Genomic DNA, 27,880 nt, shown 5'->3' with positions numbered 1-27,880 from the left:
TCAAAGTACAGTTCCCCTGACAATGCCAATAAGACTATGAGGCCATTTGTGCCCTGCTCTCTGGATCCTCCTCTGCTAGCTGATCTTCATCTGTGGTGAACGTACTCAGGTCACCACAGGTCTCCTGGTGCAGCAATCCAGGATGTCATCTGGAAGGTAACCCATGGACGCTCAATGACATGGCTTGCTGGGCAGGTATCATTACCTTTAACTGGAAAAAAACAACCCACAACATAAATAAGATTTGTTTTCAGGCTCTTGTTCCACTAAAATAGTTTCTTACCCAACCAGGAAGAAGCTGGCTGAAGTGCTGAGACTAGAACTGCTATTTGTCAAGGAGGCATGGGAAAAGCAATCCCAACTGGGAGAAGGAGTGAGTGTTGTCTGTTGTTTTTTTTCTTTAAGCTGTGCAAGGATTAGCTCAACCCAAATCATGGTATGTCAGGTATTGCTTAATAGGAATCTAAATCTTGCTTCCTGCAGAAGTTAGTGGACTGCAATAAGCTCCAGGCCAGTATGATAAATTAAGTTCTTGTAAGAAGGTCTTTTTCATCTGTTTCTGTCAAATTTCTTTAAGCTTTTGTTGCCTGTAGGCTGCAGTGGGAAATCTCATTTTATCTGCATAGCCTAATTAAAATCTTTGATGTGTTTTGCATGAGAACTCAAACCAAAACCAGTAGTCACAGCAAATCACTTGTACTGTGCATGAATCAACTCATCTATCCAAATGGGTCTGTAAGCTACCAAACCACTTGTTTGATGAAGTCTGTAATGTCACTTCTGAATATTCATTCCATTAATGTAAGCATATTTTTTTCTACTTTCTGCTTTTTTTCATTTAGTACTAGGTCTTATTTTTATACTGGGAGCCAATTACAAAAAAGTTGTTTCTAGGGGTTTTACATGAAAATTTCCTTGTCAGCCTCCATTCCTTCCAGTTTATAATAGCAAACGCTTTATAACATCTCTTCCCTCTCCCCTGCCATGCTCAGTATAAAACACCGTCATTTTATTTACAGTTCATGATTCTACCACAGAAGATCATCTCCTTCAGTTTTTAAATACACATGTAGTCAGTCTTCTGAAAACCTTCCTGGCTGTGTGGTTGATAGAGCAAGAGACATCACCACTGCACAGCCTCTCGCACACTCCTAAATAAAACTAAAGTACCAAAGGAAGCTAATTGGGTCCAAAAACTTTGACACAGAAAGCAGAGTGGCAAATGTAAACCTACCCTCCCAAACCAAGGCCAGCTTGGGTTTCCACATCGCCCGATAAATACAAGTGATAAAACTACCTGGTCAAGTAAGGTGGCACTGGTCATAGCTTCTGCCATATGTTTCTCATCTGATTTTAAAACAGACTCGATATTTTCCACCAATTCGTGTACGTCGGGGCTCCTGCTGCAGGAGGACGGCTCTCGGGTCCACGCTGCAGGCCGTTTAGTGTCTGTGCAAGACTTGCAGTCTGTCAAAGACTGGTGTCTTCCCCTCAAAGCTCTTGCTCTTGAACACTTCCGCACGGTGACAGCGCAGAGTTGTGGTTTTACTTCAGTCTTTGTTGCAGTTCCACAGCTGAGCCCTGCTCCTAAAGACAAAGATCAAACAAAGCAAACGGTCCGCTTGGCTCACAGGACCACAGGTTCACACGGAGCCCCTGAGATTTCCATCCTGATTCAGTGATGGTGCAATGCACAGTTTAACCATGCAAAACCCAACAGTCTGGCGTGGTCAGGGTGGCACACAAGGATCACTCTGTATTGGATTTATGCTAGAGAAAAATACCCGTAAAATAGAGTAGCGCATAGCTATAGTCGAGTGGGTATCACAAATCTAAGGGTCTGGAGGGACATTTCTGGGAAAGCTGTTTGCCATTTTGTGTACATCGGTTCCTTTCTCTTTTGCTTCTGTTCTGAACAGACCTGAAACGAGTGTTGTGTGTTAATGTTAACTTACAGGCAGGTTAAGCAAACCTTGAAGGCTTTTATGATCTCTCCTACACTTTTTTTAACCTTCAGCTATTATCAGTCAAGAGGGCTAGTTACAAAATATCTGAAAGTAGCTGCTTGTCAAGCTGGAAGCTAGTAATACTACAAAGTGGAAATTTCATTAAAAAAAAAAATACAGCAAAAAACCAAACTATTCAAAATTACGTTGCAAGGACTGAACAAGGGGCAGCAGGGAATCACTTCCACTGCCTTTGGTCTAAATAACAATCGTCAATTTTTGGCCCTGTTAAAAAAGAAAAATTCAAAAAGAAAAGTAAGAGCACCTGCAGGTTGTTCAAGATGCAGGTTAATGCTGCCTTTATGCCAAACACAACAATACCAGGAGGAGATCTGAAACTTCCCAGCAAGAAGAGCACTAACTAACTTGAAGCAACTTGCAGCCGAGTTCCTTCTCTGCACTCCACTCTCGGGTCTGGTGCTGAGCAGACCAAACCTCAGTTTACACCGAGCCTGAAGCACCCAAAGGCTTCTGACTGATGGAGTTTACAGCAGAAACACTCTGCTTCGCCTTCACAGCTATCAACAGGCTCTGTGTCACGTAACTATTTCTTCAGCAGCAGATTCTCCCCGGGGCACTGTGATGGAAGTCGTTAGGAGGAACGGAGAAAACACACGATGTCGCAGAGACATAAAAACATTCCACAAAATAGAAAGTGTAATCCAGACACTCACGCTCCCAATATTCACAACAAATGGTTGTTACTAACATGCCCTCTCCCCGCTTACATTTTGTGAGTGCTAATACGTATCAGCAGCAGCTGCTATGGGGATTCCAACACCCTCCAATAAAAACTGCAAGACTCTTCGACTAGTGGATTTTTAAGACTGTCAACAGAATCAGGACTCTGCAGCCACAGCAGCAGTTTTCCCACAGCAGCTGAATTAGATCACTGACACCAAAGTAGCTCAGCAAACTTCACTGGCTCTCCACTGTGGGCTTTTTTGTGTTGAGTTTTGGGGGGTTTTGATGCTATGAAGAGCAAGACTAGGGATGTAAATCAATAGGCTAATACCAAATACCCAAGCTAATTTTGCTTTAAATCGCTTGCACTTACAACTGCCCTTGCAAGCTTTTAGATGCCAGTGTATGAATACACGAAGAAATCTTATAAGCTCCCTCCTCATCATGTTCCACCATCCTTCCCTCCTCCCAAAACGTGCAATGCCTGCTACAGACCCTGTTCCTTAATGTGACAGCCTAAAGAGCAGCAAGACTAAGGCGTTGTGTGGAGAAGATCTGGCAAAGCACAAATGCTGTGATGCAGGCGCTCTGCTGGGAGACAGTAGCTGATTTCTGCAGGTACGAGGTTTCAAGGTACTAACCTTTCTGACAAATGTTCTTTTAAGGACTCATTAGATAAGCACTGAGAAAATCAAGTCACCTGGACACAACCAGCTGTGCAGCACAGGGTCACTTTTAGATCGTTTCCTCAAAGGATTGAAGGCTCTCCTGTATGCTCCTTCTGCTGGCAGCGGGCTTCCGTTTGAAGGTGAAAGGCTCACTCTGCTGGAAGGCTCAGGAATTTCTTCACCTGGGTAATTAGGAATAGTAAGGGTGAAGGAAAAGCAGTCAGAATAAAGCAGATCAGTAGAAGCCATTATTAGACATTATGTGTGACATTTTTTTATGCCCCCTTCCCTCCTCCCCCCCGGCTGTAATAATTGGACACAAAAGCCAATAGGTGTATATACATGTGCATATGTCCATGCTCACCAGTAACACTGGTTTAAAGCCTATTTAAACATTTGCAGAAACCCATTCAGCCTTATACAACCAGACTAGCAAAAAAATAAATAAAAAATACAGCTTTGCCTAGTATAAACCTCACCTTAAACTACCTGAGAAGGGAGCTACAGCTTTCCTGGAGAGAAAACTAAATCTCACAGAGCCTGAAATCCTCCTGCATATAAGCAGTTGTACCAAGATACGACAGCATATGGTCACAGAGGTCAGTCACTGTTTGCAGTTAGGTAGCTTGTAGATCAGTCACTAGGCCCTATGAGGGAATTAAAAAGCTTGTTTCATCAGGTTCTTTATTTTAACAAAGATTTTCCCGGATTCTTGTAATGTTTCATCTTTCCAGTTAATCAACATTCCTCCTTTTCCTTAGGGTGAAATTATATGCCGTGATTGCCACAACCGTCTTTTAGTTAACAGGCCAGGATGAAGCTATGTATTTCTCACCAAGCCAGATTCTGTACCTCCGTCTGATGGCACCTGGCATATTACAGGAAGCAATGTCCTTGTTTATGCAAGAGCAAAACCACCGAATTAATGTAAACAGCCTCTTATTCAGAGCATGCCAAATGTTCGTGCTGCTACTCTAACAGAAATGTGCCAGCGACTGGAGCATTCCAGAAAATTAAGGCTTGGATGATAAATGTACTTGTTGAGCACAGCACCTTATCTCCTACACAAATGCAATCTCCAAAGAGAAGAAACAGTGGCACAACCTACATAAACCAGACACCAGCCTGGCAAGTCAGGAGGTATCACTCAGCAAAAAAGCATGATGGACCAAGAATCAGGCGGGATTAAAGAATCCATCACCAATATAAACTTTATAAAATCAGTGGAGTTGTGCTAGAAGTCAGTCCTTGAGGTACAGTGCTGCTGGTACTCTGGAGAAGGTACTACAAAACAGGTGAATAAGCCAATTTAATGCTCTCAGGATAATTCTTCATAATATTAATGTTTCAGATGTCAGAGAGATAACTGGCTTAAGCTGGTGTGTACTGGAAATGCATATACCTAATATGTGATGATACAGAGCAGCTGCCAAGCATCCTCTACTTCCCCCTCTACTCTGCGCTAGTGAGGCCACAACTGGAATACTGTGTCCAGTTTGGGGCTCCCCAGTTCAAGAGGGACAGGCAACTGCTGGAGCGAGTCCAGCGAAGGGCAACTAAGATGATTAAGGGCTTGGAGCATCTCCCTCATGACGAAAGGCTGAGAGAGCTGGGACTCTTTAGCCTGGAGAAGAGAAGGCTGAGGGGAGACCTTATTATTGCTTATAAGCATCTAAAGGGTGGGTTGAAGGAGGATGGAGCCAGGCTCTTTTCAATGGTTCCCAGTGACAGGACGAGGGGCAATGGGCACAAGTTAGAACACAGGAAGTTCCGTTCAAATACACAGAAACACTTCTTTACGGTGAGGGTGACAGAGCACTGGCACAGGCTGCCCAGGGAGGTTGTGGAGTCCCCTTCTCTGGAGATTTTCAAGACCCGCCTGGATGCAGTCCTGAGTAATGTGCTCTGGGCAATGCTCCTTTAGCAGGGGAGTTGGACGAGATGATCTCTAGAGGTCCCTTCCAACTCTGAAAACTCCGTGATTCCGTGATCCCCAGCCATCAGCAGAAGGTTGCACGTCTTCCTACTACAGTTGGCAGGTAAGGCCCTGTCTTGCTTGACCAGAGTGCTTTTGAAGTCAGTAAAACCATTTTGTAGTCTAGAGAAAAGACTGAGGGTGAATCTTATCAATACTTATAAGTACTTAAAGGGAGGGTGCCAGGTAGATGGGAACAGTCTTTTTTCAGTGATGCCCAGTGATAGGACAAGAGGTAATGGACGCAAACTTGAGCATAGGAAGTTCCATCTAAACATGAGGAGGAACTTCTTTACTTTGAGGGTGGCAGAGCACTGGAACAGGTTTCCCAGAGAAGTTGTGGCTGCCCCATCCCTGGAGGTGTTCAAGGCCAGGCTGGACGTGGCTTTGAGCAACCTAGTCTAGTGGGAGGTGTCCCTGCCCATGGCAGAGGGGTTGGAACTAGATGATCTTCAAGGTCCCTTCCAACCTAAACCATTCTATGATTCTATGACTCTATGATACACCACAACAAAGGTTAGGCTGAACATAACTTTGCAACTATTTCCATGGCTTTCTAACACAATGCGGAGCAAAGCTTGATGTGTCCTCTATATGTAGTCTAGTTATGTCCTATACCAGTATGCAGAAACGATTTAGTAATTATTCCAGTGCGGACTGAGTAATAAGAGTAATTCCCACATTTAGCTCAGCACAGTACAGCATTATTTTATCCTTTTCCCATTTTCATCAGCAATAAAATGTCAAGAGGCACCATCACGTATACAAAACAAATGGAAGCACTGGAGATTAACATCACTTCTTACAACATATGGACGCAGAGTCAACAACTAACTTGTAGACGAGTAAGAAGGAAATACATCCCTCTTTTTGTATCTTAAGAGCAAACAATTTTTTATGTATTTTAAACATTAATCCCTTTTCCGACTGCCCAAAACAATCATCATTCTGTATCTCTGGCTTGCAATATGGTGGCTGTCTTTCAAAGAAATAATAATGCTGCAGCTACATTAAGTCATCTGGGTAGGGCAGAACCATTCTAGAACAAATCTTAAAATGTACTTTTTACCTTGAGACGCCTGCCTGTCACTCACTTCCCCTGAATCAACAGCTTCCACAACACTTCTTTGTAATGGATCTTCCTGGAATAAAATAGAAAAGTTGAAAAATCACAAGCCACCATCTTTTTTTCTGGTACTTTCTAAGAACTGAAACGTCCACCTTAGAAAGTGAATGCTTTTGCTTAACTACACAGTGATGTGGTGGTTTGGGCTGGACTGGCCACTAAAACAAACAACAAATGCTCTGTTTAACCTCTCTCTCTTCCCAGAGAAGGAAGAGAGAATAAGAGACACTTATGGGTTGAAAAAAAAAATTAAACTACTTTTATGAAATATTAGTAATAAAAAGAAAATATAATAATATCAATAAGAAAGTAATGAAATATATACAATATATACAAAACCAATATCGAACTCCCAGGATGACGAAGCTCATATCACCAGCAGGCACTGAGAAAGTCCCAGATGGGAACTGGATTCTGGATCTGGATTCAGGAACACACAGATTGGGATCAAAGGCAGACGAACAGAGAGAGTCCTCCTCAGACACCGGCCATTGAAGAAAGCGGCTGACCACTTTGATCCCTCAGCTTTTATACTGAGCATGAGGCAGATGGGATGGAATACCCCGTTGGTCAGTTTTGTGTCACCCGTCCTGTCTGCTCCTCCCCGCAGGTGGGACCCCACTATGCTTTTCTGCTTCCGACCCTCCAACTTTGTGCATAACAAGGTTGGTTGGCCTTGGGTGTTATAGCAATAAGTATAAGCAGGAGCCTCTCTGCACACCATTCTTTGGTATTACCTATAAACATTAGGTCTTATCACTTTGGTAGTAAACACTGTCTGAAAAATATGCCATTAATTTCAGAGAGTGCAGTTCAGTTACAAGATGCTTAACTGAAAAGTAAAATAACTGAAAAGAATATTGGTTCTGTTCTGTCTCAAACCAGGACAAGTGACTATGTGATATGTGTTTAATTCCACTGCAAAGCCAAGACCTGTGAATACCTAAAATTAACATTCATCACCCAGGTCAGCCAATTTTATCCTGCTAAGTATTTTCTGGAAAAAAGTACCTGTCTTCTGAAAACACCAGTGAAAGGGATCAGTGAGCATGGCAAACCCCTGATTAGTCCCACATGGGAGGAGTACAGGTGCAGAAGGGAAGTAAAGCAAAAAGGCAGTGCGGGGGTCCTCTGGAATAAACACAGTGTATTTTGCGCATTCTCCCATGCTTACAGTAAGCCACATTTGTAACCAAACGTATTGTCCTGCTATTCTGAAATGAAAAGATACCTGACATATGTTCACCATGCCTCAGTACAACCTTACTTTTATAGTGGAAAAACACGTTGCACTTTAAACTCCTGTGGGCCGTACCTGCTCAGAACTATTCGGGCTCCACACAGTTTCGTAAGGAGGTGGTGGGTACAGAGGGCTAGGCACTTCATCATCTTTCATTCGCACTCTGTAAATACAGGGCAACAGAATCACATCAGAGCCAAGCATCCTGCATCAAACACAAACGCGCAACTCTGTCAGTGTGGCTTTCCAGCTGCAGAAAAACATCAGCAGCTACCAAACTCCAATGGCTTTCCCGTGCCAGATTTTGGGATCTCGGTCACAGCTAATGAACTCGTCAAGATCAATTGCTCCTTACCGGGTGCCTCTCCAACGTGTCCACCAGAGCTTCAAATGTCTTTCAGCAGTACTGAGCCTAGGAACCCATTTCAGTTTTACTTCACAGAGATTCAGTTTTGTTTCAAGAGATTCAAATACAGGTGGTCATTTCAAATGCCTAGCTCTGATTTTCATGAACTACTAAATTCTTAATTATAACTGAAATTTAAGGTACTTCTAATCTCATTTTTTATGTTCAGATACAGCTGCATAGAAAAGGCTATTTTTGTGATGATGCTTGGCTGAGAATACTATCGTTGATCAACTCATGAAGGCTTGTATGAGGTAAATGTATCTCATGGTTAACCTTAATTGTCAGTTTTCAAAGAGCTCCGAAACCTTAAATACAGCAGAAATCCCAAAGACCTTTTGCTGTATCATCTTCCTCTTAGGAGGTAGTTCTGAGAGGGAAAAAATCAGAACAGTGCCTGGAGAAACTCTTTTTGGCAAATGCTGATTTTGCTAACATAAGTATATGTTACCCCACTAACACTGGGACAAAGTGTGGTGGTCCACAGCAGGGCTGCCAAGGGGACCCTCCAAGAAGTTTGTGACCCAAAGCATCTCAATTTTTCTCTGCTTTTTATTACATTTTAAATTGCTCATTTGGTACTGAGCAGGAACCTCAAGCAATACACAGAAGTCCATGTGTTTTGCTCTCAGGACCCACGTCAGGCTTACAGCTATCACTAGTGGATGTGATCTCTATACAAAGAAACATTACACAAGACCAAGTCCTTCCTCCCAGAGTTTAAGGCTTCTCTGGACACTGGCTGGAGGGAAAAAAGATGACTGTGAAAATTATTTTCTTGCAAGCTGAGAGGAAAGGGCAGAGTGAAGGGGAATGCCTACAGAATGCTGCTTACAGGGGAACAGAATAAAACTTCCAAAAAGAGAACAGGGGAGCACTTTTGTGAAAGGCTCCTGTCAAGGTAATGGAGGTAATGCATGGAGAAATTTGAGGAAAAGAAAGAACAGATTTTGATAACTGGACATTGCTGGTTTAATCTTAAAAATGAGGGAAATATCACACGTTAAAATAGTTTTTAATTTTAACCTATTTCATCTGCCCCTGAAAGCTTCAGAATAATTTTGGAGTATGATGGAGACCGATACTCCATTCCCATTACTTCTTCACATTTTTTCAGTACGTTCGTGCTGAGCGTACATCCCATGTAGGCCACAAAACTGTGAACTTCTTGAATCTTAGGTTTGTTTTTAAAGATGCCCGGCCTACCCAGCTCAGTCACACCTTGAAAATTAATGTTGCATCCAAGAATTATATCATGTTAAAACTTATTAGACAACATGCAGCTAGAAAAGCATTCCCTTAAGTCCCTTAATATAAGAGGCACTTCCAGGATGCGCAAATTTGTCAATCTGTTCTTTATTTCTTAATTTCCATTCTGTCTTTTTATGTAAGCAAGACGAATTCTTGTGTTAGACAAAAAAACAGCAGCTTTTTGAAGTGATGATACAGTAAGGTAGGGAATAGGAGTCAAAGCTTTTTAGGGAACCCCACTGCCAAGAGACTGCTCCAGACCATGGGGAGGCTCTGTACTGCTGCTGCTAAGCAGAACACTGAAGGGGGAAGGTGCATCCTCGGCCACCTCTCACCCACCTTCTGCACTCATACCTCAGCTGAACAGCAGCATCAGGGCTTTGGCCTCCCTGAAACTTTAGTGTTTCAATAGCAAGAACGTGTTCAGTCGTTAAGAAACAACTGTCAGCAGCACACGGGTCCAGTTTGAGACACATGCTGAATTTGAGAATACACAACCTGGATAAGCAGATTCGCATTTTGGCAAATGCCTCTAGTCCCCAAATGGTACTTTAGACTGGACTGGGGTAGACTTCTAGACCCCAGGCAATCAGTTTGCTGCCCCACATGGATCATGTCTTCCCTTAAATTCACATGCCTTATAACACTTTGTATTTTATTCTTCACGTGGAAACTCAGCTGTAACTGTTAGTGGTGTTGTGACAATCCTGAAAAACAACTTAATTGCTATTTCCTTATTTATGATTAGAGGTAGTTTACCAGACATTGTAATGCTAGTTTGTTTTGTCTACCACTAAGTAAGACAAATGTAAATGTCTTCCCACGAACAAATGAACAAACAAATTAATTGGCTTTGCTAGCAGTGCCTTTGGCTTTGCAATTTAAAGGGTTGAGGAGAAGAACTACCCGTTCCAAACATGTCCTTGGCACATGTTTTGATCACCGCAGTGTTGACTTTCTCAAAGGGATGTATCTGTTTTGGAGTTGCCCCAGGTGCAGCTTGCAGATAGCGGCTCACCGCCCCGGCTGCAAATCCTGTCACCTCCCTTTCACACAAAGGCTTTGGACGTGGGGTGCGCGGGAGCCCGGCGCAGAACGCCAGCTCACGGGGACAGCCTGGCACTCAGGGTACGGACCAGGCAGGGAAGGGAGGGAGAAGTGCAAGAAGGGTGACTGAGAAAAGGCCAGGTCCCATCTCAGCCACTCTGCTGGACGCCCTGGATCCAGCCTGGGGTGAGTCATACCTCCCCATCTGCCAAGAACGGAAATTAAGTCTGCCTGTTGCCTTAACTTCTGCACTGCTGCATAACTACCCCCAGCACCTTGAAACAGGTCGCCTGACTTCAGAAAGATGTCACCACCACTTAAATGGCATTATCAACAAGTTTTATCACAGTCACAGGCAAGGTAGCTACTCAATATTGGACCACAGAAGCCTTAAAAAGTGTTCAGTGGCCCCTGCCGTGCTGAAAATAGACAGAGAAATACTGCTGCTGGGAAAGAGATAACCACCTAGAATGACACGCCAGACAAAGAACAACCACCCCATTTTAAAGCAGGGGAACTGTGACAAGCATATTTCAATAAATATTAAATCTTCCAAAGAGATCATTATGCACACCACTCTGTTCTCGCAACTAGCTTGAGCCAGGACTCACATAGGAGGTTTTTAGGAATGTTTGAAATTCAACCCCAGTCTTTGGTGTTTTAGATGACTTTTTAATTCTAAAATCTATTCTTGTGCCATGTTACCATTTTGTAGGTAATCCCAGCATCTGTAATCACCTCTGCAAGGACCCCAGAGTCTTGAAAGTCACGTGTGCTATTCCTCATGAAACAGTGAAATAAACTAAACAGTTCTGCACACTGCAAAAAGCAGGAGTTTTAAACAAGGGTGGAGTGATACAGTCTGCTTGACATTTTATGTATAAACATGGTGAGTTCACAGCAGAATAATGCAGCCCCACCTGAGTCGTAAATGAATAAACAAAGCTAACCTGCAAGCTACTGTGAAGAGTGTCTAACTACCTGTAGAATGAAGGATAACACAGCCTACAAGTCACCACTGAATTGCAAGAAATACAGACGCTAGTGAGTCCCAGTATAGCAAAATAACAAATTTGATGCTTAATGGACAAGCTACATGATTTTTAGCCCTATTCTTCTTCAAAAGAACACACAAAAAAAACCCCACCAAATTTACATTTTAATGTTTCATAAGACTAATCATACCAAAGACAATGGCCTTCTGCAACAAAAAAGTTTTCTGCCCATTTTCTCCTACAAGAAAATTCACACAGCTATTATTTTATCCTCTCCGAATCCTTCTTCCCTCATCTTTGTAGTAATGAATGAAAAAAAAAAAAAAACCAAAAGGGGGGGGGGGAGGGGGCAGGGGAAGAGATTACAGTGACTTATGACTATCCTCCTTCTCTTCCTGATACATGAACTCCTCCTCCCACGCTCACTCTCCCCTCTCCTCCATCCCGCAGCTGCCACTGCGGAGAAGCCCAGCAGTAACCCCGGGTGCAAACCCTGCCTGACCACTCACACCCGAGTACCAAGACAACAGTACCTGGCCTGCCAGTACGATCAAAAACATACCCTTGGGTCAGCCCTAATTGCCAAAGAGGGAGAAGGGGAATCGCTCTGGTGGGAAGGTCTGCGGGGCTGCAGGCTGCCACTCGGGGGTCTCTCGCACAAGCCGTGCCAAGAGGTTGCACCTGGTTTTCCATCACTGCCCTGACCTGCTCCTGACAGCATCGCAAAAGGCTTCAGCCATGTCAAATTGCGGTATTTCTCTTACCCAGAAAGAGCTCCTACCGAATCTAAAGTGAAAACCACAGAATTATACCCCTCACCCACACTGTACTTACACTGCCTCCTAAATTTTCTTCTTTTTTTTTGTTCCTAAATTCACCAACCTTTTTCAGTGATTATGCAGTGTTTCCAAGGACACTAAAAGACAGGAAGAGTGTGTAGAGGCTTACCTGGAACTTGTTTGTGGATTCTGAGAATGAAAAACTGCCGAGTAGGAGGGAGGCAGCGCAGGTGGGACAAAATAATCAGGATCAAAAACGTGAGCTTGGTCTTCCGTCTCAGATTCACCCTAATCAAATGAGACTCCTGTTAAAAACCTTGTGAGATATAAAAAAATCGCTGAACTGTGTAATCTGGTAATACAGTTAATACTGCTGCTAATAGCAGGCAACGCCCTGCGCTCACTTACTATGCAGGATCTTCTTGTTGCAAAAATCTGTAAGTAATGCAGGGCAGACGCTACCATGCAAATTGTGGCAGTGAGAGCATTCAGGGCACAAAGAGCAAAGAGAACTTTCTGAAGAACATGAAGATTATGGAAATTAAAAGATTAAATCAAGGTAGTTGTAAACGTCAAAATAATCATAACAACAATAATAATAACAACAATAATGATAATAACAAACTAAACCAAAACCAAACAGAAAACACAAGGATGACCATGACAGTTAATTCTTAGAAACGTACGTGAAGAAGCCTTCAGGACAGATAATGTCCAAGGTTGGAGTAATCTGCAAAAGCTTGTTCTGCCCTATTGTGTGTCCTGACAGAGAGATCCAAAAGGGTTTAATACTGCTGAGACAGTCCATTTATTCACCCAAGAACTATAACCTTCCTCTTAACTTTTCTGTGGGAAATCCAGATGTGAGATAATCACCATTAAAGAAATGTTAAAGCACTTATATTTGAAGATGACGTTGTTTGGAAGTTGTATTTTAGCAATTTGTAAGCCAAGAAAGGCTGAGAAGACCAAAAGACCAGTAAAGGTATCAGACCATTAGCTAAAATTTACACCATATTTACCTATGCAATCTTGTCTGAATTCAGCTGTAGTTTTGGTTGCATAAAATACAGAAAACACAAGAACTGAACATTGGATCAGCAATGCACTTGTCAAAGCCCAGAGGTGAGAAAAAAACATGTTGCAGAACCATAAAGAGCTTCTGACCAATGTGGAAGACAAGAAAAATAACAGAATTTTTCACAGTAAACACAGCAGTCACCTCAGCACTGCACTGTCACACAAGCGTGGACATTATCAAAGCAGTCACGTTAAGCACTGTATGCAGGGTACCTCGAGAAGAATGTGAGAAACACTGCAGGACTTCAGGTGGTATAGCTTCACCACAGCCTCTTCTTCTGTGCATATAGTGAGATTCAAGTCTCCACAGCAGAAACAAATCTTGTTTTCACCCATATCTACCTTTAAAAACAGCAAACTCCACTTTTTAATTTATTGGCTGTTTTATGCAACATTTTTACCTGCATAATATAGAGCCCATGTGTTAAAACTGTACCATTGACCACAAAGCAGACTGGAAACACAGGCTCGTAAAATGAAATTTGTACAGTTTGGTATGCCAATGATTCATGCATTATAAAGCTATATTACGCATACTTCTTATTTGAACGGCAGCATTACTGATAAGCTCAAGACATTTACTTAGTTGTAATAAAATCTGCACTGATTACTAAGCAATTTTAGTATCCATGCTCTTTCAAATGCATAGCAGCCTGGAAACTCTTGACTGATGTGTAAGCCACTGCGTATGGAATGTACACATTTTCTTTGATTCATTAGTATATTTTGCATCTCTACAGATGGAATGAAACCCACAACTATAATTTCCACCCCATAAAATCAGTAATAGTTACATCTGTGCATCATTGTTTGTAATTTTCAAATTAATGTTGTCATCTTAGTTTTCAGGTAGAAAATCAACGTTTCTGTATTTAGAGCTAATTGGGTTTTTAGCTGCCAAACTCTCTAGAGTCATAGCGTCAAAGATCTTCCACCTACACAAATCACTCTACAGAATAGTTTATGACTTCAGGAATGCCTTTCAGCTGTAGCCTATGCTTTCAACCACAGAGGGCTCCAGAATTCCCAAAACATTTAACCATCTCATCTGGAATAACATTAAAAGTTCTCGGTGCTGCCTTAATACATTGACATTGGGTGAATCTAGATTGCCAAGTGCTTGTAATCTTGGACTCTAACTGCAGGACACCTACTGGCATGTTAAGGAACCAAGAATAGCTTTCTTGAAGCAATAAATGACTGAAAATAAATATTCCAAGATCTATTAATCATTTCAAGTCTTTTAAGCCTTTACACGTGATCATCTTTACCACCAAGTGACCCTGTATCCTTCAATTTCAATTATTCCATGGTTTCTGGTTCATAAATAGACATTCTTCTACTTCTTATGACACCCATTTGAGAAAAATCTTTTTTATTCTGTCCTTTCTTGTGCAGACTGCTTCTTGCTCAAGTAGAAGTGTTCTGAAAAGCTGGTACGAATCAATCTACCTTAATTTTTTCCTCACAGATCTTACTGTAAGGTATCAACGCAAATTGTCCTCACTAGGTTTGGCAAACCAGGAAAAATAATCCCACCCACAGATTATACTGACTGTGCTTTTTGTAGGTAGTTTACCAGTACCCACTCAGGCTTTTTTCTCCAGTTTATCTTTGTCACATTACAATAAAAATCCTCTATCCTAGTTCTTAAATGCCTATGATATTAAAATCAGTGTATAATGCTGCCAAGAGGGATTTTCTAAAGAAGTATCTTGGATTCCCTCTTACACGGCCTCATAAAATTGTCTAGAAAGCCTTGTACCAAATCAGGTGTGTCTTCAGACCCAGAAGACAGAGGCCAGCTCTCAATAAAGTCAAACAAAAGCATTTCTGGGGTAAGTATGCTCTTCTAATGAAGAGTAAAACCTTTCAAAACATAACATTTTCAGGTCTTCAGCTTTAGGAAGACTCCAACTCAAAAAACTTAGTGTATAGGAACGCAGACAATAAAAATACTGTTGTGGAATTCAGTGAGTCAGTTCACAATTTCAACTGAATCAAAGCCTGAAACAAAGAGTTTTCTTTTTTCCCTCACCACGCTGTAGCTGCATTACTTGCATCTCTCCATTAGCCCATTTTTGTGATCCCAGCACAGCAAGCCCCCATGTTGTGAAGAAGTACGTGTAAATCAGTATGTCTGCTCACCAAATCGCATTTGTGTAAACTGGACACAAACTGAAGCCCTTCATATCCTAATATAAATCCAGCCAGGTTCAGCATAACACAGACGATAGACAGCAGGACAAACAGGTTAACCTGGAACAGCAAAACAGAGTTAACAGCAAGGAGAACAGGATCACAGACACAACTCAAGGAACCTATGGCAGTGCAAATCCCAATCCCAAACTGAGGACTGTCGTTCCCAGCCTCTTCTTTTCAAAACTCCCCATGACTTTAGTGCCCCAGGTGTCTTATCTTAACCCAGTAGATGGTTACTCCAAACACCTTTGTCTTTTCTCTCTCCTTGTTCTGCACTAGTTGTGCAGTAATAAAATACATGCAACTATTGAAAAGTACAGGCAGCTAAAGGTTTTTCTGGAGTGCAAAGTATGATTTACAAGCTAGTCAGCTTCCATTGTATGTCATATCCTTCCACCAAGTTTAACTCTCAATGGATTTAGATCAGAAAGAAACCTGAAGAGGAAACATGTCAAGATGACATTCATTCTGCATGGAATTTCCAAAACTATTTTGCATCACAAATAAATGAAAAATACTTGTCACGGTACAGTGAGGACAGAGACACTGAAAGGGATGTTGGTTATACAATTTTATTTCTTCCAGGCTACTAAAACCAGAACACCTCCATTCATAAATCAGACAACCTCTTCAGTTTCAGTGGCAGGCGTAATAGAGTACTTGAAAAAGGACAAGCAGGACCAGTGGATAAAATGAAGTTCTACTTTCGCATATGCCCTCACAATCTGCAATCTGTGCTACCATGAGACTTGGGATATGGATTTTAAACACATGTAAGAACCCCGATATCTGTCGGAGGGACAACATAGCAGGGCACAAGCAATCCAGGAAGTTCTGGGAACACATTGATGACAACTTCCTTCTCCAAGAGGCAGAGCAGCCAACAAGAAGAGAAGCTATGCTGCACCTTGTCCTTACCAACAAGAAAGGGCTGGTAGGCGGTGCCAAGCTCAAGGGTAGCCTGGGCTACAGTGACCATGAAATGGTAGAGTTTAGGATCCTTAAGGCAGTGAAGGGAGTGCGCGCTGGACTTCAGGAGGGCTGACTTTGGCCTCTTGAGGTATTTGCTTGGTAGGGTACCATGGGATAAAGCACCGGAGGGGAGAGGGGCATGAGGAAGCCAGTTAGCATTCAAGGATCACCTCCTTGCAATGCATCCCAACAACAAAGTCGTCAGACAAAAAAGCCAGGAGGTCTGCATGGATGAACAAGGAGCTCCTGGACACAAAAGCAAAAAGGAAGCCCACAGAGGGTGCAAGCAAGGACAGATACCCTGGGAGGAATTTTGATGAAATTTCCTATTTTTTTAGATGTGCCCATAGCCTCTTGTCCTGTCAGTACTGAGAAAGGTCTAGCTTCCTCTTCTTCATTCCCTGCCTTCAGCTATTTATAGAGATGGACAACCCCCCTGAGCCTTCCCTTCTCCAGGCTGAACAGTTCCAGCTCTCTCAGCCTTTCCTCAAAGGAGATATGCTCCAGCCCTTTCATCATCTTTGCGGCCCTCCACTGGACTTGCTCCAGTACGCCCATGTCTCTCTTGTACTGGGGAGCCCAGAACTGGACACCGCACTCCATATGTTACCTCACCAGTGCAAGGAGAGGGGAAGGATCACCTCCCTCCACCTGCTGGCAAGTCTCTGCCTAATGCAGCCCAGGACACCATTAGCTGCTTTTGCCACAAGAGCACCTTGCTGTCTCATGGTCAGCTTGTGGTCAGCTTGTTGTCCACCAGGATCCCCAGGTTCTTCTCCGCAGAGCTGCTTTCCAGCAAGTTGTTCCCCAGTGTGTGCTAGTGCCTATGGTCATTTCCCTGCAAAGGTAGGACTTTGCATTTCCCCTTGTTGAGCTTCATGAGATTTCTCTTAGCCTGTTTCTCCAGCCTGTCCAGGTCCCTCTGAATGGTAACATTTCACCTGTCAGCCTTTCCTCCCAGTTTTGTTTCACCTGTGAACTTGCTGACAGTACACTCTGTCCCACTGTACAGGCCATTAATTAAGCTATGAAGCAGTATTGGCCCCAGTATCCACCCCTAGGGCACAACACTGCTGACTGGCCTCTGGCTGGGCATTGTGCCACTGACCACAACCCCGTGGGCTTGGTTATTCAGCCAGTTTTCAATCCACCTCATTGTCCACTTATCTAACACGTATTCTGTCGGCTTATAAGATATATTCTCCCGCAGATGCAAATTTAAACTTCTTCTCCATCACTACTCACCTACAAGTAAAAACAGGTGTTCCACTTTATCCCAGTGAAAGACAATCCCACCGACAGGTAAACCAGGAGAAAAGTACTCCTCTACTTAGAATAAACAGGCAAAGGAAAACATGCTATTCTAAAAGCCAAAACAGAGGCAACCAGTCTTAATTGCAGTGGTAAAAAAGGAAACAACTCAAATTATGGCTTTAGTTTGGCTCACAGCCCTCATCTTCTGAGCATTAGATACACATGGACTGTAAGCAGCTGCAGAAAGTCTTGAGGAACATTTATGTGAATTATACTACAGGAAAGCAAAGTGTATTCTAATATTCAGTATTTGCTAGTGTCTTGCATGGATGATTTTTTCCAGGCAAAAAAAATCATCATGCACTTTGAGGACTGAAAGTTTATCCAGCAGCATAAACTTGCATGATAAGACTCTGACCCTAACATTCATTCTGCGCAGGTAGACTGCTTGTAGTCCTGCTGCTGCTGCCATTGAAGCTAATATCTACTGCAGAGGGGAATGGATTTCACTTTCATATGCACACACAGGACAGATGCTCAAGCAGGCACTTAAAAAACAAATGAAAGAAAAACATTTGCTCCACAATCATCAATTCTTATATTTCTTTACATCCTACATGTATACTTTCTAAGCATCGTTCTAGGAAAAGGCAAGTCAATGCATTCATTTTCCATATACACAGCAATAGCAATAATTAAGCCTGAATTATGGGACCTTACTAATTTTCTATCAGCTGTGAGAGCTATTTATTGTACCATATGGAGACCTGCAACACAACTGTGAACAAGAAAAGCCACACAGAAGTAAAAGACAAACTAATTAATTTTAAAAAAAAGTCACATACTTCAAATGCAGCATTTTCTCCTGGAGAAACTGGCTGCTAACAGCCTGGACAGGTGAACTCTTCACTGGGTAAAAAACTGGCTGGATGGCCATGCCCAGAGAGTGGTGATGAATGGACTTAAATCCAGTTGGTGTCCAGTCACAAGTGGTGTCCTCCAGGGCTCGGTGCTGTGGCCGGTTCTCTTTAATATCTTTATCAATGACGTGGATGAGGGGATCGAATGCACCCTCAGTAAGTTCACAGATGACACTAAACTAGGCAGGCATGTTGATCTGCTTGAGGGTAGGAAGGCTCTACAGAGGGATCTGGACAGACTGGACCGGTGGGCTGAGGCCAATGGTATGAGGTTCAACAAGGCCAAATGCCGGGTCCTGCACTTGGGTCACAACAACCCCATGCAGCACTACAGGCTTGGGGCAGAGTGGCTTGAAAGCTGCCTGGCAGAAAAGGACCTGGGGGTGCTGGCGGACAACCGGCTGAACATGAGCCAGCAGTGTGCCCAGGCAGCCAAGAAGGCCAACGGCATCCTGGCCTGCATCAGGAATAGTGTGGTGAGCAGGACTAGGGAAGTGATCACCCCCCTGTACTTGGCACCGGTGAGACCCCACCTCAAGTACTGCATTCAGTTTTGGGTTCCTCACTACAAGAAGGACATTGAGGTGTTAGAGTGTGTCCAAAGAAGAGCTACAAAGCTGGTGAGGAGTCTGGAGGACAAGTCTTATGAGGAACAACTGAGGGAACTGGGATTGTTTAGCCTGGAGAAGAGGAGGCTGAGGGGAGCCTTATCACCCTCTACAACTACCTGAAAGGAGGTTGTAGAGAGGTGGGGGCTGACCTCTTCTCCCTGGTGACAAGTGATAGGACGAGAGGAAATGGGTTCATGTTATGTCAGACAAGGTTTAGATTGGATATTAGGAAAAAAATTTTCACTGAAAGGGTTATTAAACATTGGAATAGGCTGCCCGGGGAGGTGGTTGATTCGTCATCCCTGGAGGTGTTTAAAAAAAGGGTAGATGTGGTATTTAGGGACAGGGTTTAGAAGTAGTTTTTGTCAGGGTAGGTTGATGGTTGGACTTGATCTTAAAGGACCCTTCCAACCTCAGCAATTCTATGATTCTATGATAATTCTATGATTAAAACACTCCCTATGAATGAGATAATTTATTTTTATGCTGAAAAAGCTTCAAGAAAATAATCAGAAGAGACCTGACTTTGACCTGATTATAAAGGCTTCTCTAAAGGCTTCTCATGGTCTTACACTTAAAAGCATATTTTGTTTTATTTGCTTAGATTGACTTTAAAACTTGTATGAATACCATTTATTGTCTTAATTGTGGAGAACTGCATGTGAGCCAAGATGTTAACATTGAGCTATTTTTCTTCTAAAATCCAGAAAAAGAGGCACTACTACAGTAATTCTCACCAAAGTGAAATTACTTTGCTTATTATGAAGCATGTGGATAGGGAGAGATTTTTTTTTGCAAGGTTAGGACCATGATATGCAGCTTCTGTTCACACTGTTTTGTATTGTTACCGGCAGGGCTAAAATTTAAGACCGTCACTTCAGTAGCACCAGAACTAAGCATTTTTGTCGTAACATTAAATTTAAGGACAGAGGGTAATACAGCAGGCATGGCCTATTGAAGATGTTAACTGCCCTCAATGCATACACAATCAAATGAACAATCCCAAACTGATATACTTTCTGAAAGAAGCTATGTTCCTTCAGTTAAAAATAAGATTTAAAGCCTTATGAAAGGAGGGAGTTTAGGAGCAGAGAGGAAGGAACCAGCTTCTATACAAGCTGAGAGTAACACCGAGCCCAGAACAGTTGAGAGTCAATACCCAAACAACTTTGCAGGGGGAAAAAAGCTTCCGTTTCCCCATTGAATACATTCAGACAGGCACATGCAGGAAGAATCTTCTTCTCTGGAAGACAAATCAGCTGCAGAGCACAAGCATTACAAGCTGACTTCTGAAGTCAATCAACAACCGATACCCAGAACAGAGAAGTCTCAGACAACTAAAAGCAAGATAAGATTTCAGACCCAAGGCCTCTCAGCAGTTGTACTGCTGAAGGCCAAGCCTCCCCTGCAAGAACATCCCTCAAAAGATATGATTATAATTTGATGTCGTCTTGCAGTGCCCTGTCTCTGGGACCTCTTGTTTACCTAGCATCTTCCCATCACATAACACCATCTGAGTGGCATAAAACAACAAATGCGGCTCTCTATTTTATTTACTAAAAGGTCTTACCACAGCCATCCCTCTTCAAGACTGGTTTCCTCTCACAGGTGGTGCTGCTGAAGGTCCACCACAGCTGTAACTAACCACAGCTGTAACTAATGTGTTTCCTTTCCTTTCTCCCCTCCGAGGGAGAAACATGAGCGACCAAAACACAGCAGCTCTCTCTGCCTTTGATACTGCAACCTCTCCCCAGCTCTTTTCTCGCGACATCCCAGCCTTGTGCTTTCTCCAAGCACCAGCAGCACCAGAGCCTTGCCGTCACAGGGAAAAAAAACCAACAGTTGGGTTGTTTTTCCCCACGATCAAGGCCTTGGATTGCAGTGGCGGCCATAGGACAGCCTGACCGTTCATAAAGAAACAAACCCAGGCAGTGAGAAATCATCAGCTAAAGGGGGAAGATGGAAAGAAACGTTTTGTGAGCCAAGACACCACACTTTTTCACTGGAGGAGCTAGACTGCTGCCACGCAAAGAAGCTGGAGGCAAATGGGTGTACTCCAGAGATGAAAATCCTAGATTCTGAAATCCTGAATCAGAGTAGCAAACAGGTTTCTTTTAGAAAGAATTAGTATTTTCAAAGGGGGCAAAGATAAACGTGAATTGCACTGCAAGGTTCCTTAAGTACTTCAAACTGATAATCAAAACCAAAAATAAGATAACACAGGAAGTCAAAAGAAACAGCATTACCACGTTCTTAAGCATAAACCCTACCACAAACTGCTCGGAGGACCAGCACTTCTTCGTGGACAAGTTCTGTGGCACTCACCAGCCACCATATTTCTGTTCAAGGCCCAGCTCTGGGAAGGGGAGAGGGCTAAATGATGGAGCTCAACATTCTAACCTTAATTACAGCCCATTTGCTACATCTGAGAGCTTTTAGTACACACCACGATAAACTAAAATCTATACATAATTATCCGATTTGAGCTGAAAACAAAGCTATTTGGGGGGGTTTGGATGCATAAGAAGAATTCCAGCGGATATTTGCACAATTTGAAGAAATTATGAAACTGAACCGAGTGACTGAAAACAGCTCTGCCTAAAAAAACAAGATGAGAAGAGGCCCTTCCTTATGAACAAGAGGGCACTCGTAGAATGAGACATAACTATATATGAAAAAGAATAATGACCAACTAATGCCACAAACTTTACACTTTACTGTTGAGCACAGTCCAAAGTCTCTGCGTAAAGACAACTAAACGCTGACATACGTTTCTGCAACATAAAACATAGCAATTGGTGTCACTCCTCAGACTTCTGGCGCGGTTCTAGCACAGGTGCCCAACATGCTGAATATCGGGGCGCAGTAGCACACAGCTCACAAAGCCACCTTCACGTGCAATCAGTCTTTGATGCAGAGAGCACACTTGCTGCATAAAAGCATTGCCACACCTGGTACCTGCTTGAGTTAAGGGCTGTCGGGGAGGCAGATGTGCAACCTCTGCTTCCCTCGCAGCAGGGAGCTGGCTTTGTGCAGGCAAGGGGAAAAGGGTCCAAAAGTCGGGAGAGAGGAATCCATTAGAAGTGTATTTACAAGAAGTAACTGCAAAGGGACTTGCTTCAGGAGTAAAACGGGGAGGGCAGTGTCAGCTGGAAAAGGGATATGTTTTAGCTCTGAATGCATTTTATAGTTTTAGTTACGAATGTCGTAACTCTAAGCCATGGCTGTATAAGGAGTTTCATTGCTCAGGTATTTAGAAAACTTGCTTTTACAACTCACGCAACTCCTCATAACTCCCAATATTCAAGTTACTGGAGGGCAGATACAATACAAATTTAGCCCAAAATAAATACGCTTACAGAAAATAACAATATATCCTCTATAGACTGTAGCTAGTTCAACGCATAATTCCCTTAGCCTCATGAAATGTTTAATGCTAATTTTGTTTTTTGCACATGGACTAGATGATCATTGTAGGTCCCTTCCACCTGAAATATTCTATTCTAACTGCCTGACCACTTCAGGGCTGACCAAAAGTTAAAGCATATTATTAAGAGCATTGTCTAAATGCCTCCTAAATACTGACAGGCTCGGGGCATCAACTACCTCCCTAGGAAGCCTGTTCCAGTGTTTGACCACCCTATCAGTAAACAAATGTTTCCCAATGACAAGCCTGATCTCATCTGGCTTTCAAAAATCAGACCTCTATAAAATACCCATAGAAATAAGAAAAAAAAAATAAAATACAGGTTCATAGAACCACACAATCATAGAATAACTGAGGCTGCAAGGGAGCTCAGGAAGACTCTAGTGTATCCTCCTGCTCAAGGCAGGGTCAGCTATGAGCTCATAGGAGGCTGCTCAAGGCTTTAATCATTCTCATCTCAGAAATTTCCCCATCTGCTGCACAACATCCCTGGGCAATCTGCTCCAGCAGACCGTCCTAAAGATCATTTGACATAAAAGAAAGGATCAGGAAGAGTTCAGTGTTTTCATATTTAAGTAAAATTAGGAAGGGCCCATAAAGTTTATACAAAGGACTATGAAAGAGTGAAGGAGCTACAACAGACAAAAGAAAGCCACAGCAACAACATACTGTAGAAACAGCACTGAACACAGGCAATATAGAAACAGGGAGCACTGTGCAAGCCTCAGGCATTTTGAGACAGATGGCATTTACGTTTTTTCACATGAAAATATGGTTCTTCCAGATTGGAAGCCCCAGACACCAAATTCCTCCTTGTATCCACAGAACTGGTAAAAAAACTTGCTTTGCTCTGCCTGTGCTAACCAATGCAGCACTAAGAAACAGCAATTCATCCACAGCTCACGCATCTGAGCCTTGGTACTCCTCACTGATGACCATACGGATCCTGAACAAGAGCTGCATAAAAATAAAACAACCACTTTGGCCTGGAAAAAGTCTTCAAAAGTGACAGTAAGGGGGGGGAAATAGCCCAACACAGAAAACAAACAAAAACCCCCAAACAAAACACAAAAAAAACCCACCACAACCCCCCCCAATGAAATGAAAAAACACCTCAAAACCATTTTTTCAAAACCCAACTCTGAGACATTGAGAGCCACACAGCTTCAGATTTCACTTACAAACAGAAACTGCTTAAACACCCCGCACTTACTTCTCTCAGAGCAATGTAATGCCAACTGTATCTGAAACAGTAAGACTGCATACTTACTGTAAGATAGCAACACTTAGGTTAGCTCTCAATCCTGTTACCAGATGCTAAAAGAGTGCAACTGAGCTCAGCTTTAAAACCAACTTCCTTGTTTAAGCTTAAACAGCACTGCCTCAGAGAGCTAAATTATTTATACTAAACCAGCGCTTTCTTCTAATTACACCACCACAAAAAGTGCCCTGTAACATCATTAACACTTCCTCCAGACATGGTCCACTCTTGCCCTTAATAGGGAGTCCATCCATGCAGGGCAGAATATAGCCTTTCATGGGCTTTGACTCCTCTTTCAATAATTATGACCCTACAATTTAAAAAAAGGAGAGTCAGTATAGTCTATTTTTTCAAGGATAAAGAAGCGACTTTTAATACTCATTGGTAAAAAAAAAAAAAAAAAAAAATCAGGATCATCTTCTGATCATTTCCTTACAACAAGTTTTAATCCATACTTACCAAAATCACCCTCGGCCTCCTCCATGTCACTAAGCCTAAAATTCCAGTTAGGATTACCTACAACATAAAAAAACCCATAGTATTACCCAGAAGAGAACAACGGTTCTCAAAATGCCATTTACACGGTATTTACCACTGCTTTGATGAAAGATACTTTGGAACACTACAAGAATGCTGGGAAGATACAAAGATGCACTGTAAAGCGGAGAATAAGAGCCTGTGTTGATGAGGTTCTTCACTCCTAAGAGCACCCTGTGAAATAACACAGCCAAATTTTAATCTGCTGTTTTCTTTCTTTTCCTCCCAGAAAACATGCATGGGGACAAGAAGTTATGCCAGCAACTCCGACCTCAACAATTGCCTAAAAAATTACTTTCAGCCAACTGAATACTTATTTTCTGCAGCATGGATAAGAAAATCTAAATACTGGCTCTCTCTTCTCCACCCTTGGTCACCACTCCATCACTTTAGTAAGTGCCTGTGAATACTCCTGCCTCTTCCCTTGTGCTGACTCTGGCCCTCTTCTGACCATTTAGGTGAACTAACTCCCAGAGTATGAACCCTACCAAAAACATCAAAGAGCACCAAAACTATCTCCCTGAACTGACTCGCTGTTTAGTGGGAAGAATGCCAGTATCAGCACAAGGAAAGCAGAGTAAGTAAAAGCTTCTGCAGCAGTAGTCATTAGACCAAACTTGCTGAATCACAGAACTGAACCCTACAACTCTTTACCTTACAGGGCAAAATAATTAAGGAAGGAGAAGGCATTGCTGTGGAACTGAAGCAAACAGCATACCCAAATACTCTCTCACTGTAAGGATGGGAACCCCATAAAGAAAGGCAAATCAGTTTTTCAGCAGGTCCCACAAATAAGCGGGCATACTTTTAATTTGTGGGACTTTGTGACTAAGCCAATTGACACCGAATTCCTACCCTAAAAAGAAACAAGAAGACTAGAACAAACAGTAAGTTGCACACTAGCTTTTTTAATAAATCCCTTCTGTAATTTCATTCACTTGACATGATTAATCCGATTTAGCGTAACATACATTACATGACTTGGCCAAAACACCTTCCGATATCATCACTGCTGTTGCAAAACCACATACATAACTCTGCAGTTTCATAACAAACTATTTTTTTGATCCCGTGAGTGCAAAATAGTCACATGATTTTATAACAAAGCACATCAATACCGATGTCCTTAAGGGAAAACAGCAATTCACAACAAGACTGCATATTACATTTGTTTAAGATATACAGAAAGACAACCTTTCTCAAAGTTTTCCTGATCTGCACTTAATCAGTGCATCATGATCAGCATGTTGCATCTAAAATGAAAAAAAAAAAACAACAACAACAACAAACCACTAAACATCCTCAATTCCAGCTTTTAAGTGCCTCTACCTTTCCAGGTTGCTTCTGGGCTATAATTCTCATTCACTTTCACATCTGAAAGGCATTTTTGGTAACTTTTCCAACAGAATATATTATTGTTTCAGAGCTAGCATTAAAAAAGTAAGCACTTTTCTTCATTGCTAAAGAGACTGAATACTTCTATGTTACACATGCAATTTTAAAACATTTTAAAAGCATAAGCATGGTTCTGTGTGCAGGGTTCAAAGTAAGTCCATAGCTTACATATGTAAGCTTACATAAACTTGTTTTAATCTAGGGTAAGAAAAAAAAATGATGAAAGATTACAAAAGAGATACCAAACATATACATTTGGATAGTGTGGGTTTCCTCCCCTTCCCCCGCCATAAAGGCTGTCTATACTTTCAGGGATGAGCGCTGCATTAAGCACACAAATAGGAACTACTTGATCCCTGAACTGCAAATCATTAAGCACATTTCTACAGCTTGTGAACAACGCTGGAAACGTAATTTCAGTGTTTAAACCGAGGGACAGGCTGATGCTTTTGACACCAGCAGCAGGAGCTCATCACGGCAGCCACAGAACGTGACCCGCCCATTGCTCAAGGGCCCACAAAGTGGGCACCACCTGACTATCTGCTGCTCCTGTTAACTTCTGCTTACTACCGCCAAGCTCCCGCAATACAAGCGATCATATAGCGTGTATTTATATAGGTGCAGTTTAACGCAGGGCCCACCAGGAGATGGAATAACTTCTCTCAGCACTCTATAGAACTGTCCTCAGCCCATCCTTTTTTTTTTTTTTTTTCCCCAGGCACGTTGCTATTTTCTCTCTCTCCCTCACTAGAGTGACAGTGTGCAAGGCACAAAAGCAATACAACAACTTGTACACGCCCCACGACGTGAGCAAACCCCCAGTACATTTGTGTAGGCTGAAACGCACACCGGGAGACAAACCCTGTCGGGGGTCCGTGCCCTCACCCCGGGAAAACCGCCCGTCCCCGGGCGAGGGCTCGCGGCTCCCGAATCCAGCCGAGTCTTCGCTTTCACAGAACGAGGGGCAGCCCACAGACGGTCCGCTCGGCCCCACGGCCCCACGCCAGCGCCCCTCGCCGGGTCGGCGGATTTCCCAGCCCTCGGCGGGGTCCGGCAATAGCCCCCCGCCCCCTCCCCCCCCCCGCGTCGGGTCGGGTCCGGCAGCGGGTCGGCTGCCCCGGGACGGTGACTTACCGAGCAGCCGGCCCAGACGGGGCGGGCGTTCTGCACCGACGGGGCGCTAGTCAACCACATGGCCCCGAAGTTCAGCGCCAGCAGCGAGCAGCCCAGCACGATCTGCAGCAGCCCCAGCGAGAGCAGCGGCAGGGCCGCCAGCGAGAAGGGGCGCGGGAACGGAGGGGCGGCTGCGAGGGGGCGGCGGGCAGGGAGCCCCCCAACCCCGCCGTGCCAGCGCTGCTCGCCGCCGCTGGCCAACATAGCGGGGCGAGCTCCTGGACGGGGCACCAGGAGCTCCGCAGCACCGCCGGCAGCGGCATGGAGGGGGCGGGCGGGGCCGAACCTCCTCCGCCGCCCCTGTACCAGCCCACCCCGGGCGCCGCCTTCCTGTGGGGCTGCCCACCCTGCTCCGCTGGGGGCAGAGCCTCTGTACCGGACCTGCCCGTAGCTCCTAGCTGGCCCCCGGGGCCAGCGGCCGCCCGCCCCCCCAGCACACCTGCCTGCCCCCCCACCGCGACCCCGCACGGAGGCGCCGGGACCACCCCCGCAGCCAGCATCAAGCCCGTCGCGAAGGAGCCTTGACTGACCACCAATAAACTCGCCCCGCTGGCCCGCCGCCGCGCCCCGGCGTCTGACGGCCGCAGAGTCGTCCCTCCCGTCCCATCCCATCCTATCCCGTCCCGTCCCGTCCCGTCGCGTCGCGTCGCATCGTGGGTCTCCGTACTGCTGCTACACGGAGCGTTTTGTACCAGCCTTGGCGGGTTTTTCCCCTCCCCATGTTAACGTGCTCACACTCCTCCTCCCTTTGCCCTTTTGGCTTTGGTCACCGTTGTTACCGAGCAGTAAGCTCGAAGTTTTAAAATAATTCTTCCCGGGAAAGATGGGGGGAGGGGTGGGGAAAGAGGGAAGCGCCTGGATTGCATGTCGT

General features: G+C 43.7%; 1 protein-coding gene across 1 annotated transcript; it reads right to left on the bottom strand.

Moving 5' to 3' along the window:
* Positions 1-27,621, bottom strand: ENTREP1 (endosomal transmembrane epsin interactor 1; the record flags this gene model as incomplete). Its single annotated transcript, XM_082497975.1, is given in 13 exon segments — positions 1-73; positions 75-145; positions 149-205; positions 1,298-1,587; positions 3,391-3,540; positions 6,403-6,475; positions 7,775-7,862; positions 12,347-12,465; positions 12,586-12,693; positions 13,471-13,599; positions 15,406-15,516; positions 24,364-24,420; positions 26,971-27,621. Coding segments are annotated over 13 exon segments (1,977 nt in total).
* Positions 27,622-27,880: the final 259 nt, after the last annotated feature.

Source organism: Vanellus vanellus (assembly GCF_965231255.1).
Source record: "Vanellus vanellus genome assembly, chromosome: Z".
NCBI classification, from domain to species: domain Eukaryota; kingdom Metazoa; phylum Chordata; class Aves; order Charadriiformes; family Charadriidae; genus Vanellus; species Vanellus vanellus.
This window is presented reverse-complemented; position numbering and strand designations above follow the sequence as displayed.